This window comes from Tachysurus vachellii, chromosome 2 (assembly GCF_030014155.1).
Source record: "Tachysurus vachellii isolate PV-2020 chromosome 2, HZAU_Pvac_v1, whole genome shotgun sequence".
In the NCBI taxonomy this organism is placed as follows: Eukaryota; Metazoa; Chordata; class Actinopteri; order Siluriformes; family Bagridae; genus Tachysurus; species Tachysurus vachellii.
This window is the reverse complement of record NC_083461.1, coordinates 10311000-10330069: the sequence shown is the minus strand read 5'-3', so window position 1 is coordinate 10330069 and position 19070 is coordinate 10311000. Positions and strand designations below refer to the sequence as shown.

The 19070-nt window shown below is 38.4% G+C and overlaps 1 protein-coding gene across 9 annotated transcripts in view; it reads left to right on the top strand.

Annotated features, from left to right (window-relative positions):
• Positions 1 to 19070, top strand: part of nrxn1a (neurexin 1a) — a 153732-nt gene that overhangs the window by 61238 nt on the left and 73424 nt on the right. For 8 of the 9 annotated variants that reach the window (XM_060896289.1, XM_060896280.1, XM_060896323.1 and 5 more), the window contains 4 exons: positions 280 to 581; positions 2781 to 2942; positions 8959 to 9403; positions 14263 to 14646. In XM_060896289.1, coding sequence (XP_060752272.1) covers positions 280 to 581; positions 2781 to 2942; positions 8959 to 9403; positions 14263 to 14646 — 1293 coding nt within the window. Of the gene's footprint in view, positions 1 to 279; positions 582 to 1379; positions 1517 to 2780; positions 2943 to 8958; positions 9404 to 14262; positions 14647 to 19070 lie in introns of those variants that run through there. The other variant, XM_060896347.1, reaches the window with a different exon arrangement.

Genomic DNA, 19070 nt, shown 5'->3' with positions numbered 1-19070 from the left:
AAGTGTTTCTTACTATCAGAAGATCAAGAGTCCGATGATTCCAAAAGAGCATAACTGGGCATGCTCTCTGGGTGGGTAGACTGGGTAATACTCCGTCACGTGTCGAACAGAGCAACAGTGGCCAATCGTGAGCTTTTATGTGGGAAATGTGTGTGTTGGAGGGAAGATAATGCTTTATCTACCAAGTCTGTTCAACTGTCTTGTGAGTCTTAATGAGTCTCTGCATTCCATAAATTTTCGCAATCTTCCCCTTCTTCCCCAAACCCCTGTCTTTTTCAGTGAGAGAGGAGTACGTGGCAACCTTCAAGGGCTCAGAGTACTTCTGTTACGACCTCTCCCCAAACCCCATCCAGAGCAGCAGCGATGAGATCACGCTCTCCTTCAAGACCCTGCAGCGCAATGGCTTGATGCTCCACACTGGCAAATCGGCTGACTATGTCAACCTGGCGCTGAAGAACGGAGCCGTCTCACTGGTCATCAACCTGGGTTCTGGGGCCTTCGAGGCCCTGGTTGAGCCCGTCAATGGGAAATTTAATGACAATGCCTGGCATGATGTGAAGGTTACCAGGAATCTCCGTCAGGTAACCGCGAACAAAAGGCGGTGGTCAAGATTGGATAGAATTCTGTTTTTGGTAAAAGATTTAACAGGAAGCTTTCTCCTGGCAGTAGATGCTTTGATATGTATTTTTGGCATTAAGTTGCACTAAAAATAGAGGTCATAAATATGCAATGGCCACTTGGCCGAAATGTTAATATCCATAATGTCGTGACATGAGAGATTTGAACTAAGATTAATGATGCTAATATGGGAATAAAACCATAGGCAGGATAACAGACACCTTGTATTATTGAATCTAATAGTAAGACCCTGTAAGTGTGCATCTGCTGTGAAGTCTTTTAAGATGCAGGCAAGTGAATATGCTTCAAACCTGAAGAAAGAATTTTAGACTTTTGCACTACATTTGTAGGCTAGAGTACGATAAAAAAAAAAGAGCTAAAAATATCAGTACATTCCTACATCACTTATCACATTATATCAAAACACCAAGATGAGACATAAAGACCTGTCTAGTCTTTGGAGTGTCAAGATTTACAAGGCATATAATAGTGACACGTAGTATGGTAGTGAATGTAGATATCCAGTTGTCAGGTAATGGAGATGTTAGGCTTTGGGCTGGAGCAGTGTGTTTAACAGTGTGGTCATATGGTAGACCGGCTGAATTTCTGATGAAACAGCACTGGGAGCACTTTGGTGCAAAACTCTAGTCTGCTTCTCCTCTCCTTCTCTTCCTTTGCTCTTTTCTAAATGTTACTAACCTGCTTTTTGGGGAAAAGAAACTAACCTCTCATCCATGGAATGTGTCATTTACTAACCAATTACCTCTTACTAACGTGCAACGCTGATGTACTAACCTTGGCAACAGACCATCTTTTTTGACTGAGGAATGGTGTTCTGTTTTTTAATTTCCTTTCTCCCCCCTTTTCCACAAAGCACTCAGGCATTGGACACGCTATGGTAAACAAACTACATTGTTCGGTAGATATCATTCTAATTGTTTCTTAGTTTGGGTTTGCCGTGTGTCTATTTTCCTTTCTTTGAACCGTAGACATCAATTCTTAACAAAAAATGGGGGAAACTGCGGTTGGTACTCTTTTTACGCTTACTTCCCCCTCCCTGCCCAAGTCCCCTTTTTTTATCTTATCATCTGTTTGACTTATCATATTTGTTTTTTGTCCTGTCCATGTTTTAGAGTTACATTACTCCCTTACTTTTTTTTTTGTTAGTTCTTTTGTGTGAAATGTTGCTCACTGGCTGGTCTCGGTTAGCTGGCTCTGTGTGTGTCTCATTGGTCCAACAGCACCATGGGCCTTCACTCCGCATGGCGTTGGTATTCGTCACCCCTTTACTAACATCTCTGCATTGCATCAGGCCATTTGAGCCTAACAGGGGTGTCTGCTTTGTGATTTTTCATTTATATTATCTTGATTTTACTTTCATATTCTAAGTGACCAAGCTGCATGCACACACACAAACACACAAACACACTCTCTTGTGATTGGTCTCATTAGCTGTGCTCACTGTTTGTGGTCCTCTCTCTCTCTTGCTCTCCTTTTATTCCTGTCCAATTTAAATCCCAGAAAATAATTGTTCTTTTCTCTTTCATTGTATGCATGCAGGGAGGGAGAGATCATGAAGCCTGCTTCCCATTCAGTCAGAGCTGTGTGAAATGTGTTCGGCTCTAATTGCCTGTGCTTTCATTCCTAACCTCTGTGGCATGCCGTGTCCTTTGTTTAACATTTTATGGAAACATAAAGACATGAAAGTAGTCGACATGCACTGTACATAAGCAATACTAACTTTTAGCGCACACATGCTACTAACACCATTTTTGTGTCTGCTGATTTATCTTTGTTTTCCAGTACTGGCAATACTAACACCGAGTGTGGGCCTCTGTGCCGCTCACTCTCTCAACTAACCAAACTGAAAACTAACCTAAACTAACCTAACCTAAACTGATCTAACCCATACTGTGGGTCTGGCAGACTAGAACTGAACACCAAAATGGAAACGTCTAAAGACATACAAGTGTAATATCTCTTTCCTGAAACAGACATGAAAATGGGTTTATTTTAAATCAAGAGCTAATTATTGAAAAGTATCAAAAGCGAAAACAAAACAACTAATTATCCAAAACCTTACGAGGGGGACTAAAGCCCTATAACAGCATTCAAGTTATGTGTGAGTATAGCGTGTCCTTTCCCTGTGCTTTGTTGTCTAGGTTACAATATCCGTGGATGGGATTCTCACCACCACTGGATATACACAAGAGGACTACACCATGCTAGGCTCCGATGACTTTTTCTATGTCGGGGGCAGCCCCAGCACTGCCGACCTGCCTGGATCTCCTGTTAGCAACAACTTTATGGGCTGCCTCAAGGAGGTAACCACAACCGCCATTCTCTCTCTCCCTCTCTTTCTCTCTCTCTCTCTCTCTCTCTCTCTCTCTCACACACACACACACACACCACACAACATTGCCCTTCAATCTTAGATATTAGGAGAATTAAATCTTTTAATCAAATATTGTACTAGCCTTACTATTACTGCAAGTTGCACTGGCATGTGCTCCTGACTCGAACTTTCTACTAATTAAATTAAGTTAACACACAGTTGATTCTGTGTATTTTGATATTTGTAATGACTCGGAAATGTCACCCTTGTAGTTTTCTCCACAGGAAAGAATTGTTGAAAGAAAATGTACACAATTTAAAAAGGGATTGTGTCTGCAGACTGATGGATGTGTCTTTGAGTGGGACAGAATTATATTAAACTCAAAGACAAGCCCTTTAAAACATTTCTGACTAGGCGCCTGGCTCTCGGATATCCTGTTAAGTGAGCTGGTGTTAGCTAAGCGGCTAGCATTAGAAGAGACGATAATGAACATTTATGAATTTGACCTTTAAAATTGCTAGACATACCTGTTAGGTTATCTCAAATTACCACACTGGCTATCAACAGAAGTGCAGAATAATGCCATTTAATCTTATTAGGACAAGTTTCACTTTCCTTACAGAAACTGTGAGGGAAGACGAGGAGGACACTTCTGAAGGTGTAGTAGGTATAGAAATAAAGGAACTCGATGAACAGCAATTTTCATAACCATTTTTTTTTTTTTTTTTTTTAAAAGCTAGGCTCTGAATCTAGTATTTTAAAATGTATGAATTTGATATAATCCTGTCAGGTTTGCAAGCTCACTAGCATTAGTAACGAGTATTCTAAACATTTATGAATATAACTAAAACTAATCAAGGTAAATCTGTTTTGTTTGCTAACTGGCTAGTGCAAGAAGTCAATTAGATTCATGTCATAGTTGCTCATATTAACTAGATGGCTTACAGAATTGCTCTGTTCTAGTACTTCATGCTCTACAATATATATGGACTTAAAACATGCCCACATTCCCAGCCCTGCCTTTCAAGCCCCTTCAGGTCCATATATGCATAAAAAACACTCAGCTTCCGTAGTGGCAATTCCTGAGCATACCCTACTGCATTTCTGTACATTTCTGCATTGAGCGTTCAGGTAAATGTGCATTAAAAAGTGACCACACACACACACACACACACACACACACACACACACACACACACACACAAATGAAAATCACACATTTAAATATTGTGATTTTTATGTGTGGCTGATATGAGCATTTCTTTTTTTTTTTTTTCCTCTTTGTGTTGTCCTATTCAAAATGCCCCTTTATGCATTCCGGTCACATCACTTTTCTCTACCCTGTAAAACACCAAGCCTTATGCATCAACAACTGAGAGAATTATTTATCAGTTCACTGCTGCTTTTTCAGAGCGGGGCCCATAAGCTGCCTCCAACATACACCCAGCACAGCTGAAATGCATTCGCTAATTAATATTGCTGATGAGGTTGCCTCACATCTGAAGACTGCTAATTTGAAAATAGGTCACAGATTGTCAACAACAGCAGCAGTAATAAACAAAATAAACAAGAGCGTGACAAACAGGATAAATACACTTTCAGTATAAGAGGAAGCTAAAGGTTTGACTAATAGGGGAAAATATGCTTTTTATTAGTGGAAAGCTCTCTCTCTGGGATACTCTCTGATCATTATCTCTTTTCACTGAAAGAAACATGGATGTAAAAATTGAGACAGTGCTATTGCAAAAAAAAAAAAAAAAAAAAAAAGTAAAAAAATCTACAGCTTTCTCAAATTCTCTGTCCCATTGGGGCATTTATCTGGTCTGCCAGTTGCAGAAAAGTACAACTTTTCAGTACAACTTACATTTGCTCAGTTGAGCTTCATTCGAAGCTGTTTTAATTAAGTCAAGAAGTTAAGTCAAGAAGCTTTTATTGTCATTTCAACCATATATAGCTCTTGCAGTACACAGTGAAATGAGACAACGTTTATCCAGGACCATGACGCTACATAAAACAAAGACAGAGCTAAAGCGTATCCTCGATACACCTGTAACTATATGACAGTAATTAATGTACCAGGTTTTAAACCAAAACAATAAATACTGTCCTCTCCATACAATACTGTAATCTTTGCCTGTTATTTTGCTTAGTACCCGAAGCTTACTATTTACATACTAGAGTGTATGAAGGAAGAATATTATTGTTATTATTGATAGCGTTAATATTGAAATACAAGTGGTGCATGCCTGTGCAAAATTCAACACAGACATGCAGCTGAACATGTGGTCATGTGTGCGTATGCATAACTAGAGTAAGTTAAGACTTGTCGTTAGGTCACATTTCCTATGGAGAAGGTAAATCTTAGCAGTGTTGAGACACATACAGTATGTGAGATCAAATCCCAAATGGGAAATTCGTGGGGGAAGTTGCCTAAAATTTCCTATTATTCTCTATGGGGCTTGAATAACACCATTTTCTGGAAATTTCTGGCCAAAATTTCCAAAACATGATCTTTCTGTATATTGGGCTACTCTGTGAGACGTACAACAGGATATTTGATAGGAGAATGTCAGCCAAACAACATCAAAACTGTATTCCTCTTTTACTCTCTATGGGCCAAAAATATGTGAATGTTTTTGTCTGCTGTTCGAACATTTTAAGTCTGATCGCTTCTAAAAGTCATAGCACAATTCTTCTCAATAGGCCTGTCGATTTGTACCCTCATTCATATCCTTAGCACATTATCCTTATAATGTGGCTCGAGTTACATGGCAAAGTAAAAGAAGAATGTAAGATAATAATAGAGACACTTTGCTAAAAAAGCACCACTTATAAATGTAGCTGTTTTTTGAGCTGAATTTTATCATATTGTTATGGTCAAACAAAACGCCACACAACGGCATGATTTACAGTGACTTTGTCATGGTTAAGGAGATTTTAGTTATGCTGCTTCACATCATATGTGAAAACACCATTACCTGTTATAAAATCACTGTAACAGTGATTTATTTTGTCTTATTTTGTCTTATTGCTGTGTACTTTAATGATATGCTGCGAACTCCGAGTTGTTAGTTGTGTTTTTCACAGACTCAAAAATAGCACACAGACACACAGTCACATTGTTCTTACCCCCCTTTTGGAGCATAAACCTTTAGAATATTCTTTAAAGAGTGTGATTACTGCTTTGGATAATGACATGTTTGTTAAACAAAAGAAATTTTGTCTTCTGATCAAATCCTTATAGGCTTGTAATCCCTTCCAGGTAGGAATGATGAGGCAGTTGCATGTGACTGGGAGATCTATAATTAGGAGAGGCAGTAGCATGTAGATATATACATATTGTATAGGTAAATTTTTCTGAAGGATGTCTTCAATGTGGCTGAGATACATAAGAGAGAAGCCGAGCTTTTGTTATAGCTAGCTACAGTTTCCCAGCTGTAGGAAGGACAGTTATATAGAACATGTTTAATCAACTCTGACTAAACATGCCACTATTTAGCTCGAAAAGACAGCAATAAATTACATGCATCTACTGTTTTCTGCCTTCGATTTAAAAAAACGTGGGCCATATTGATTGTTTAAATTTCTTTGTCAACTGTATCCAATCAATTCAAATGAATCAAAAATAATCTACATGAATTGACTCTGCTCCTAAAGAACAATAGGTAGCTAGGTATGTTGACCATCATTGGGATAACAATGGAAATACACACTTTAATATACTGAAACATCATGCAGATTTGGCATTAGCAATGCAAAAGCAACAATGAAATGTGTAAACTGGTGTTCAATGGCAGATCGGAAGTCGACTTACCAGACATTTTCATTCAGTATAAACAAATAAATGACAACTGCAACAATAAAAATATGACATTTCAACCCAACAGTTTTATAAATGTTAACTTTCTTGCATTACTTACTGTACAAAGAAGAAAATCCAGTTTGTTAATGGTTTTATAAATGATGCAAATGTAAATCATTCAGTTTATAATCCATCAGCATTATTGTAGAAAAAAATACAAAGTTCCATATTCCACACTTAGTAACAGTTTTTTGGTATCCTACGCAATTGCATTCAAGTAATATGTCATATATTGAAGTGAGGTGTATTTGAAAATAGTGCTGGATTTTCTCGCTGAATTACTGGTTTAAATGATATCCCACATATTTACAATGTTTATATACTGTCATGTTGAGTAATGATGGTAATCAGTTCTAAACACATAAACAAAAGTCAAATGGACAAACACGACAAACCGGCAAATTAATGATTTTGGATGATAATGAATTTGATTTGTTGATTGGGTCATTGCTAAGATCAAACAACCTGCTTCTGGTACAACTCAACTGTGTGTCATCGTATTGACATACCTGACCAGATGAGCTGCACGCTTCGGGCTCAGCAAAGGCTCTTTGAAGCTAAAGCCTTCATCTCAAAAGCAACACACAAGAAATCAATGAGTTTGTTTGTCAGGGCGTGAAGGTGCAGCTTGTGGTGCAGCAGATGTCTGGACGGCTACCATCAGCAGCGCTCCGTCCTCACATTCACATGTAATCCCTTTCTTGGGCCATGCTGTAATGATGTCATTTCTTCAGATTAGATGGACTACCCAAGGTCTTAAACCTGTAAACACAAACGTGTTAAGCCTTCATACTCTGCCAATAAGCCACAGCAAGAAGATTCTAGACTAGATTCTACTCATTCACACCAGATCAGTATAATTCTAATGATGATTGTACAGATACACACTTGTGAACGTAGTAAAGTGTAAAACACATTTGTATCGGTATATATGTGGCTTAATCGATTGTATCCATCATTACTGGGTTTTATCTTACCCTAACAAAACCTTTGTTTGAAATATTCTAGTGTGCTGATGGTCTAGTTCAGGTCACACAGATACACGAATCCAGTCCTTATCCCTGCCTCAAGCCCCTAATTCATTCCCTTCTAGAGACAAAGGGCTTTATTAGAAATAGGTTGTAATTTCAACTGAGTTTATGAGGCGCACAAAGTGGACAGGTCAGAAGAAATGGGGAAAAACTGCACACATGGCTCAGTAATTGCAGGAATGGCTTTAGTTTTGTGGCAATGTGACTGACATTTTTGAAGCCTCATCAGTATCCCTTTAATGTATCCGCATTCCATTATTTTTTCTTGGCTAAATAAAATCGAAATGGAATAAAAAGAGGGAGATATTGAGCGCTTCACAGATTGTTGCTGGGTCGAAAATCACAGCATTTCAGCCATGTGGAGAAAAGAAAAAAGAGCAGTTAGTCAAAAAAAAAAGTCAGCCGGCTGGAGCCTTTTTATATTGAACATTACGCAAAATTACTCTAGCTCAGTATGGTCTAGCACAACACACTGTGTCATAATCAATACAGATATGATACAAAATGCACTTTCATGCTGATTTTTCAGGATATCTTCTGTGTCTGGTTTCAAGCACAGCAGAGTATTTTTTGCTCATTCAAATAACAAATTAATGCAGGTGCAAAAAAGTGAAAAGTAAAAAATGGTTATATATCTGAACTTCATTATTTTATTTAACTTCTGCCAATTTGAAACAATTTGTACTTGGGCCAGTTATTACAATTTTATTTATATTTTTCATTTTTTTTTTTTTTTTTTTTTTACATATTTCAGTACATTTAGGTGTGGACACAATACACATACTCATTACTGCAGGAAATAAAACACATTTTCTTAGTTAACCCCTGAGACTCCCAAACTTTTATTTTGTACATAGATGTATCCATTAATTTTGTTTCAGTGTGTGGAATAATTTACAGTAGGTACTGAATAGAGGTTAAGATAAATAACTGAATAATAAACCAGAGGTTAAGGAGTTAAAATAATGAAAATGACCAACGTTACATGTATATATCACTATTGTTTTTACAAAACAAGCTGTATTTTACAGTTGATCGTTCTGCCTTTGGTTCTTTAGGTTCTCATCATATTTTTCTCAAATTTGTTTTGTATCTTTGTTTTGCATGTAAAGGTTATATACAAGAACAACGATGTGAGGTTGGAGCTGTCTCGTCTGGCCAAACAAGGTGACCCAAAAATGAAGGTTAGTGGAATGGTGGCGTTCAAGTGTGAGAACGTGGCCACACTGGACCCTGTCACCTTCGAGACACCCGAGTCCTACATCATCCTCAGCAAGTGGACTGCAAAGAAAGCTGGGTCCATCTCCTTTGATTTCCGCACCACAGAGCCCAATGGACTGCTGCTATTTAGCCATGGCAAGCCCAAGCAGCAGCAGCAGAAAGACCTCAAGGGCCCCAAAATTATGAAGGTGGACTTTTTTGCCATTGAGATGCTTGATGGCCACCTTTACCTTCTACTAGACATGGGCTCAGGCACAACCAAGACCCGGGCTGTCAACAAGAAGGTCAATGATGGAGAATGGTACCATGTGGACTTCCAGAGGGATGGCAGATCAGGTAAAATAGTTGTATTTATTTTAATCTCTTGTATATGTGGTAATAAATTATATGTTATAAACACACACACACACACACACACACACACACATATACATACATACATATATATATATATATATATATATATATATATATATATATATATAAACTCCCAAATTCCAGTGAGCTTTTAAAAAGACTTTTTAAGAAAAGCCTAGACAATAAATTGACTTATTTTCATAGATAATTCTATTATTGTAGCCTTACGTATATTTAGTGACGTAGCTGCTGTATTCTTTTTGGCATTTAATGTGATGCTTCAAATATGAATGAGCATGAAAGCCTGACGATGTTCCGTCAGTCTGGGATTTAAATATGAACGGTCCCCCATCCTTCCCATCTTCCTCGTTCTCGCTTTCAATATGTTCTCTGCACAAGTTGCCATGGAAACCAGAAGTCGGTTTCCCACAGGAGGGAGAGTGTCAGCGATTGGCACTGCCCAGTAAAGACAGTTCATCCCTTATCCTTCCCCTCCTCCTTCACTTCCTTCCATCAGTGACATGCTTGCCTCAAGTCTGTAGAGTTTCCTTTTATAGTCCTCTGTCCTTCTAGACAACAAACTTTGCCTTATTGATCTGAGGCTTTTTTCTTAGGTGAAAAATGCTCATATTCCTCTTCCCTCCGAAGAAAGATATGCAGGTCACCTACATTAATTCTGACATGCCGAGCGAGTGAGAATTATGTGGAGAAAATTAAATGGCGCATGGAGCAATTATGAAATCAGATTTCTAAAGCAAGAGTGGTATTTTAGTTTCACGGTAATGCAGTATTCAATTGGGATTTAATAGGGCTCAGCTAAAGGAAAGAGTGAGAAAGCAAGATAGAGAGAGAGAGAGAGAGAGAGAGAGAGAGAGAGATTTTCTCCATGGTTTTAAATTGTATTTTTCTTCCAGGCATACTCCATAGAGCTATCCGTGAAGCTCAATTCCATCACGTCTTTAAAGCAAGATTAGCATAAGCCGCCTAATACAGTGTTGCATTGTTGCCATGGTGAGTTTGGTCACATTTTGATGGCAAGGAAAAGAAGAAGGAAAAAAAAGCTATGAGATTGGCAGGCTATGGGAATCTGAAACGGGACTGACAGATGGGACCTTCACTGTGTGCCAAACAGAATGAGCTGTGCTGTGTCACTGTGCAGCCTATATGAATTGCTTGCCTACACACACACACACACACACACACACACACACACACACACCAAAGATTCTCATACATGCACAGGATGTGTAGGTAGGCATGTATACGTATATGCATATGTGTGTATATATATATACAGTATGTATGGATGTTTACATGTCATATCTTTGTCAAATGTGTGTGTGTTACAGAAAGAGCATATATGTGCTTTCATGTGTGTGTTTGTGTGTGGGAGAGGGAGAGGAAATATAGAGGCAGGTCCACCATACGGTAGTGTCGTGCTGTGTAATCTGTGAGCACTGAGACCCAGAGGCTGGATGATGGAGCATTCTCATTACTGATGACCTAAGAGAGAAGTTTGGCTGCTATTTAGGGCAATAATCACCAAGTTCAGTGCACTGGACACTTGTCAGTGGATGTGAGTGTGTGTGTGTGTGTGTGTGTGTGTGTGTGTGTGTGTGTGTGTGTGTGTGTGTGTGTGGCAGGGAGAAAAAACAATAGAAAGATGTGGGGTAATTAAAGAAAAGCAATATTCATGTCAACTCATCAAATGTAAAACTATTTTTTTTTTGCATTATTAATTATCAATCATAGTTTCATTAAAAAATCATAATTGCAAGTGTAAGCCATGAAAAGCTGTTTGTATGAAATTATGCTTTTCTAATAATACTGTAGCATTTTTCAGCAGCAGTGTTTTTCAGCTATTTATTTTAACTAGTAACTTCACAAAATCATTTATATAGTATAACTTATCACAATAATAGTATGGTAGCAAAATGAAAAGCAAACTAGTGATGGACTTCTTTATGTAAACCCAAACGCAGGTTTGGAAAACCAGCAGTTTATAACACATATAAATTTACACTCACAATGTCAGACGTGTAATTACCTGACCGGAAAGAGAAAGTCATGCTACAGCTTTGAAGATATTGTGTACAGGACAAAAATGACATTGATAGATGTTTATTAATATTTTATATGTACCATTATCCTGTAATCCATCTTTAAGAGTGCAGATATCTTCAGTAGCTCCATTAACTGCAAAGATATTATAGACATTATCGCTATAATGTGTGACCAAGAAAAAAACAAGAAAAACCTTTTCAGCTTCTCTTTAATAAGCAGGCTTGAGGTTTACATTAAAGTTTGTATTGTTAAAGTCGGCCTATGTTTCTCTCCCCCTTTACTCCCACTGCCTGCTTTTCATTTGCTTATAGCTAGACCAATTTAGCTCTGGTTAAGGATTAAATAGTTTACATTTCACCACACAATACAGGTCTCATGCAGCAAATGGCCAATATCGCCCATATTTTACATTATAATGTGTTCGGGCAGTTAAACATTAATAAACAGAACTCGGCTAGCTCTCTATGTACATTACATCCCTGACTGCAAAGGGCCATCACGCAAATAATTTCTTTCTTTTGTCACTGCCTTTAAGGCGTGAAAAATGGCAGTATATATTGAAGGAAAATGAAAGAGAAGAGGTTTGCTGATGCAGAATTGTACTGTGGATTTAAATGTGGAGTGAATCCTCTCCAAGAAAACAATGAGGCTAATTTAGAGTCCATGAAAGAGTTTTAATATCATTAGAGTCAATACGAGGTGCTGCCTTGAAGGCAGATCATTGTTATATTAACCTCTGTACCATTTTCAAGCTAAAACTGTAGGTGGCACTGATGTCAAGACTGTGAAATGAATCTATTGACTAAAACAATTTAACATACTCACACACTTGCAAATTCGTAACTATTCGCATGACATAAGCTGTATACAAAGGTTAGGGTTAGGGGTGGAGTTAGCATTCATACCTTATCTAATGACTTGACGTGAAATAAAAAAAAAATAATAATAATAATTTGAAAAAACATCCAAGCACATTGCCCTGGATTGTTTTTTTATGGATTTAGCACTTAACTGATTAATTGAAGAAGATACCAGATACCATTCTAAATACCAGAGTCACAGGTTTTCTTGGCTATGTCTAGAAAACCAAATCACGAACGGTCCAAAATCTTAAAACATTTCGAAGACAGAAGTACAATGAAGACAAAAAATAAATAAAAAAGTCTGCACCTTGTCCAACTGTTATCCTTTAGATAACTACAGATACCTACAAATCACAACACCATGGTTACACTAGGGAAGAGGCTCCTAATAAAAAGTGCTGTTTAAATCAACGCAGTACTTTAGTGAATTGTAAGTATAAGCTGAATCCTGCCTATTAACACACATTGGCTGACAATCAGCATTTTAATAACTTTTTAATTTTTGTTCCTTTTTTTTTTACATTTCCATGATTGTAAATAAATTACAAATGTGAACTGGGGTTTCATCTCTCCAATTCCATATATCAATCCCACTTAAATACTGCTGTGATTTTTTAATAAAAGCTTTCATTAAAATTTACTGTGAATAAAAATTAATAAGAGGCTCTTGGCCACAGACTTATAGTTCAGAGTTATTGTTTAGATTAGCCCATGGCTGTACGATCTATCTATCTATCCATCTATCCATCTATCTATCTATCTATCTATCTATCTATCTATCTATCTATCTATCTATATATCTCTTTCTATCTTTCTTCTTTTAGTAAGTTACTTAGTTATTGTGAATAATGCCCCAGATGGACTAAATGTCCAGTGTTTTGATTCATACCCCACAGCAGTAAAAATCCTATTTCATGCATGTGATTCACATCTCAGGGGTCCGGAGGACTGTCATGCTACCATAATATGTTTCATGACATCATTAGTGTCAGTCAGTCATCCAGGGAGAAATGTCAGGCAAGTTCTTAAGAATCAATTGCTAAGACTTTACTACTAATACACAGTTCATTGGCTTTGATGATGGAAACACTTCACAGACTATTTAACGCATGGTATACATACTGAGGTTATACCATGTAATGTACTGCAAATGGGTTTTTAATCCTCTTGTAATAGCCACTATTCTAAATGGTATTACATTTTATTAAAAAGGTATTCAATATTGTCGCATTTCTACTGAGTCAGTGAACCAAACTGAGTAGAGTTCACATCAAGCCTGAAAAAAAAATCCCACTTTGCTATTTTTTTTTAAGTTACTAACAGAGCAGTTTATAACATTTACAGCTATCTGCTGCCAGCAAGATGAACTGTAATTGCCATGAAAAAGGTAACAAGCTTCTTCTTTCCCCTGAACCACACCTCTGTATGCCTCATGAATAAGGAGAGATGAAGAGCACTCCTCCTCATAGGGGTGGAGCTCATTTCAGCTCATTTGTATCCAGGCCGTACAAACAAAACCTTACATCCACTTTCTAGCAATATTCTGAGCGACAATTTAATTAATGAACACTTCAGGTATAGACACACAATTTTAAACATTACATTACACATGCTATGTGCAGTGGGTTTGATGTGTAACATTGCTGTGTGTGTATAACTACAGCATCTCAGGTTTTATGAGCTCAGGTTACCATCTGTGTGGGATTTTGCATGTTTCCTTTTGGGTATCCTGTGGTACTGTAGCTCCAGTTTCTTCTCAAAAACATCACAGCAGTTTAAAGCTTCTAATTGCTCCTGGGAGTGACTGTGTTTGTATATTTTACATACATTTGTGAATTCGATTCTCCGTGATCCTGACATAACTGTAAAAGCATGAACTTTCAACTTCTAACCATTTTTGTTTCTTCTCAGGAACCATCTCTGTCAACTCAGTGCGTACGCCCTATAATGCGCCTGGTGAGAGTGAGATCCTGGATCTGGATGACACGCTGTACTTAGGTGGTTTGCCGGAAGATCGTGCTGGCCTGGTTTTTCCCACCGAGGTGTGGACTGCGCTGCTCAACTATGGGTACGTGGGCTGTGTGCGTGACTTGTTCATGGACGGCCAGAGTAAAGACATCCGGCGCATTGCTGAGGCCCAAAGAGCCGTTGGGGTCAAACCTTCCTGCTCTAAAGAACCTCCAAAGCAGTGCCTGAGCAACCCGTGTCTGAACAGCGGCTCGTGCAGGGAGGGCTGGAACCGCTATGTGTGTGACTGCTCAGGAACTGGCTACCTGGGACGCTCCTGTGAGAGAGGTGAGTCATGGTGTTTACTGCTATTGTAGATTTGTGAGCCATGTAAGTAGAGTCACTGTCACTTTGCATAGCTGTTAAATATATTTTAGTCATTTAGGAATTTACTATGATTCTGATCATCATGGAAGGATGCTTTGACTAAGGAGTCCATCATGTCTTCAGCAGAAATGAGTTGCACTGGAAATGTCAGGCTGTACTCTGGGCAGATACTGCATTGCGCTATATAATTTGCATGTTGTAATAGGCCAAACCTGCAAAGTTTTAAGATGGTTGTGGGTTGAACAGGATCTCCACCCACTCTCTGCCTCTCCACTGTCAGCTCGGCCTTGAAAAAACGTGAAGCAGCCTGCACAGCTGACGTTACTGTTACTGTGGTAATTGGGTTTCTTTCCAATCCATGTCACCTACATAGAGAGACACTCAAGCGTGCATTATGTTTTCCTTTTTCTTTCTTTTTTTTTATTCTTTCTTTCTTTTTTTTTTTCTTTTCAAATTTCCATCTCTGGCAGAAGTTCAGTGCTGTTGTACTGTTTCCAGATGAATGCTCCCAGACAGTGTTACCCCTATGGTGCACCATGCAAAACAGGGCAAAGACAGAGAGACAGAGAGTCAATAAATTCCATTTCCTCTCTGCGTGTATTGAGCTAAATATCATCGTCCACCAGTGCTGCTCATCAGCGCTATCTGTGAAGTGCTCGGATTCAGGCCAGATGTATAATGGGAGTATTTTGCCTTTAAGAATGTGCCAGTTGTCTGCACGCAGTAATCCCCCTGCAGCAACATCCCGGCTGCTTCAACCAAAAACAATCTCTTATGTTTGAATTCTCGCACCTGCATACAGGAACTATGAAAATGATCTGACCAATTAGAACAATAGATATTAGTGGCGATGCTGGACTTCAGAAAGGCTGTGAGCTTGAGAGATGGTGAAGTGCTGCTCCTGTGACTTCTGCCAAATCCATCCACATACCCCACAACTGTTTAACTGGCAAATTGGAGCAGTTTGTTAGTGGAGGAATAGAGGAAGGGAAAGAGGATGTGTGGAGGAGGATGTGAAAGGGATTTAACAAAAAGACACCAAATGTGGCAGCTGTGGAGGAAGTAATGAATGTTTGCTTGAGCTGAAGTAGACATCCTCTTACAGAAACTAGATAGTTCGTTAATTTTTTATAATAGCAGTTCTAACAGCATTAGCTAGCAGCTCTAACAATACAGCTACAACTTGAATCATAAGGTTATATTTTAACAAATTATATTAAAAAATTATATTTTCTATAGTAACAAATTGCCCAGGATTTGATTCGTGGACACTACGCATTTGTTTCTAAAATTGTTTATACAGCTACGCAAAATAAATACATTGGTGACATTGATTCTTTTCCTATCACGGTTGACATTATACTCTGTAAAGCACATTTATAAAACATGTTATGATGTACAGTACAGTATGTGACAGTTTACATTTTAACAACCGCTAATAGGCACTTCTCAGCACTGAGTTCAATGTAAACTCTTCGCACAATTAGCAAAACAGTGTTGCATGAGCACTGAACTGTGAACACATTTTTCATTACTTTGACAGAGCATGAATTCAGTGAACACTCTGTTCAGTATTCTATCAAGAACTAAAGCGCATTTCTATGGTCCAATTTGCAAATGTTTGTATACAGTTCAGTTCACAACCAGCTTAGATTTCAAGCAGACAGACATCTGTCAACTAACAGGCATTGCTGAATATTAAACTACTAAGTGTGGTTATAGAAAAAGGGCCACAGTGGATGTTCTGAGACAGAGGCAGGTCAGCATCACTCTATGTGAAGCTATACGATACAGTGAATTGTTGTAACATGATTCCCAATTCTGGACATATAACACAGAGCAGTAATCTCATTTGAGCATGACCTCTATAGAAGGATTAAACCTGAAAAGGTAATAAATCAGGCCAAGCATTCAGACTTGAGTGATTGCACAGTATATGAAGGTATTTTCATTTGGGTTTCACTTTTCCTTCAGTCTTATGCTTAATTCAACTGAAAAGCGAAAATCTGATAAAAATTCTTATTATATATACGGTACATTTAATGGACAATAGCTTCATGTATTCCATTGTCAAGGTTTGGCAGTAATGAATTGTGTATTTAAGATCCTGGTGCTGATGTTGATTAGAACATGTACTGTATCTAAACAAGGTCAGTAAGCTTTAGCTGCAGCAGTGATGTTACATTTTAGAATTTCTTTTTTCTAGTTACACTTTTAGTTCCAGTCAGTACTGTAAAGATGCTTTACTATGTTTACAAAAGAATCTTTACTGAATTAACCCCTATTTCATCAGATACTAAACTTACCAAATAAACTTAGTAAATTCATATAACAATGTGGAGGATTTTAGTGATTCCAAGTTATCAAATCACCTCCATGAAACACTGTGATGATCTCCATGAGATCATCATCAGCCTGCATGGTGCATCAAATGCACCTGTTACTGAACTGATCTGTCTCGAAACTTAACCTCATTATTTACATTTTAATAAGTTTCCTGTGTGCTCAGTGTGAATATTAACACTATTCCATTTTTATTGTCATTACTTCTACTACAATTGTTAAAATGTTTTGACAAAACATGAAAACGAATGAAATCTGAAACGCAGAAGAATTCATGTAGATTTCATTTACAATCAGATTTCAGTGTAGTACATACCTATCATTTATAAGTGAATTAACACTGTTGGGAGTGATTCAGATGTACATTTTAACTGGTTATTATAAATCTCTAATACTAAAAAAAAAGGGAGAAAAGTTGCACAAACCATCTACTGTATAAGCCCAATAATTGAAGCAAGCCAGCATTGTGCTGAATGTCCATTTATTAAATTTCATTCATTCATTCATTCATTCATTCATCTTCTACCGCTTATCCGAACTACCTCGGGTCACGGGGAGCCTGTGCCTATCTCAGGCGTCATTGGGCATCAAGGCAGGATACACCCTGGACGGAGTGCCAACCCATCGCAGGGCACACACACACACACACACACACACACACACACACACACACACACAATTTTCCAGAGATGCCAGTCAACCTACCATGCATGTCTTTGCACCGGGGGAGGAAACCGGAGTACCCGGAGGAAACCCCCGAAGCACGGGGAGAACATGCAAACTCCACACACACAAGGTGGAGGTGGGAATCGAACCCCGACCCTAGAGGTGTGAGGCGAACGTGCTAACCACTAAGCCACCGTGCCCCCCATTTATTAATTTATTTATGTTTATTATCTGAAATGCATATCAGCATAGTAGTCACACTGGTAGGATGTCAGACACAGATATTGAGGTTCCTCATCTATTTCCTTCACCTGGTTGATAGCAAGGTTTGCATGATATTATTACTCTTTCACAGATACATGCTTATTTTACTCTCCACCTGCTATTCGACTCATGAGACTGTGTCGCATGTCAAACATTTGTGGATTTAAAATCATTCATTTGAATGCAGGACCCAAGCATAAACATAGCTGAATTATGTATGATGCCTCAGAGCCGAATCTTCTTGTTTATCATGAGTGTTGAACATACATTTCCGTAATCCCTGTAGCGAGCAGAGCTCCTGAGTGCTCTGGCATGCTGGTGGATTGTGCTGGGCTCGGCAGGGAAGTATAGCACGAACATGTGACTCCTGACTCCCACCCTACACTCACTTCACACAAATGGTGTGTCTTCCCCTTTACAGCTATGCCAAGTGTCATGAAAACCTTCAGAATGTGCTTGTTCAAATATAGGCCTGTAAGGCATTTGTGTATGTGAGTATGATATGAGAGTGAGAAACAAAAAGAAAAAAAAGATTAAGAGGGAGGTACAGGAAGTGTGTGTGTGTTCATACATGAGGTGTTAGGTTGTTAGAGTGCTTTTCAAAAGGAGGAGCCTTGGACAGGAGCGAGTGGTTAATGAAAGTAGGAACAGATGGAGGTGCAGATGGAGAGAGTGATCTGATCCATGTACACTTCTTTCTACCTGCAGTCCAACATATCTGACTGCGTTCGGAAGTAGGACACTTTCATAGCCTTTTTTGGTGACATTACACACACATATACACACAAACACACACATTCTTTCTTTGCTGTATTACCTACATACAGAGTTTAAACAGACCATGTGTCCTATTTAAACCAGCATTATTTGTGTGACTTCAAAGGGACTTCTGTTGGTCATACTGGATAAGCAAAGCTTCTAAATGCTGTAAATGTAGATGTATATGTACTGTAGGTCTGACCCATTATGTTACCACTAATTTGGAAGCACACAAATGTCTATGTATACTTTAGCATTATAGTTTTCCTTTACTGAAAGGATCAAACCCAGACATGACAATGCACCTGTGCACAAAGCTCACAAGGGTTTGCCAGGATTGGTGTAGAAGAACT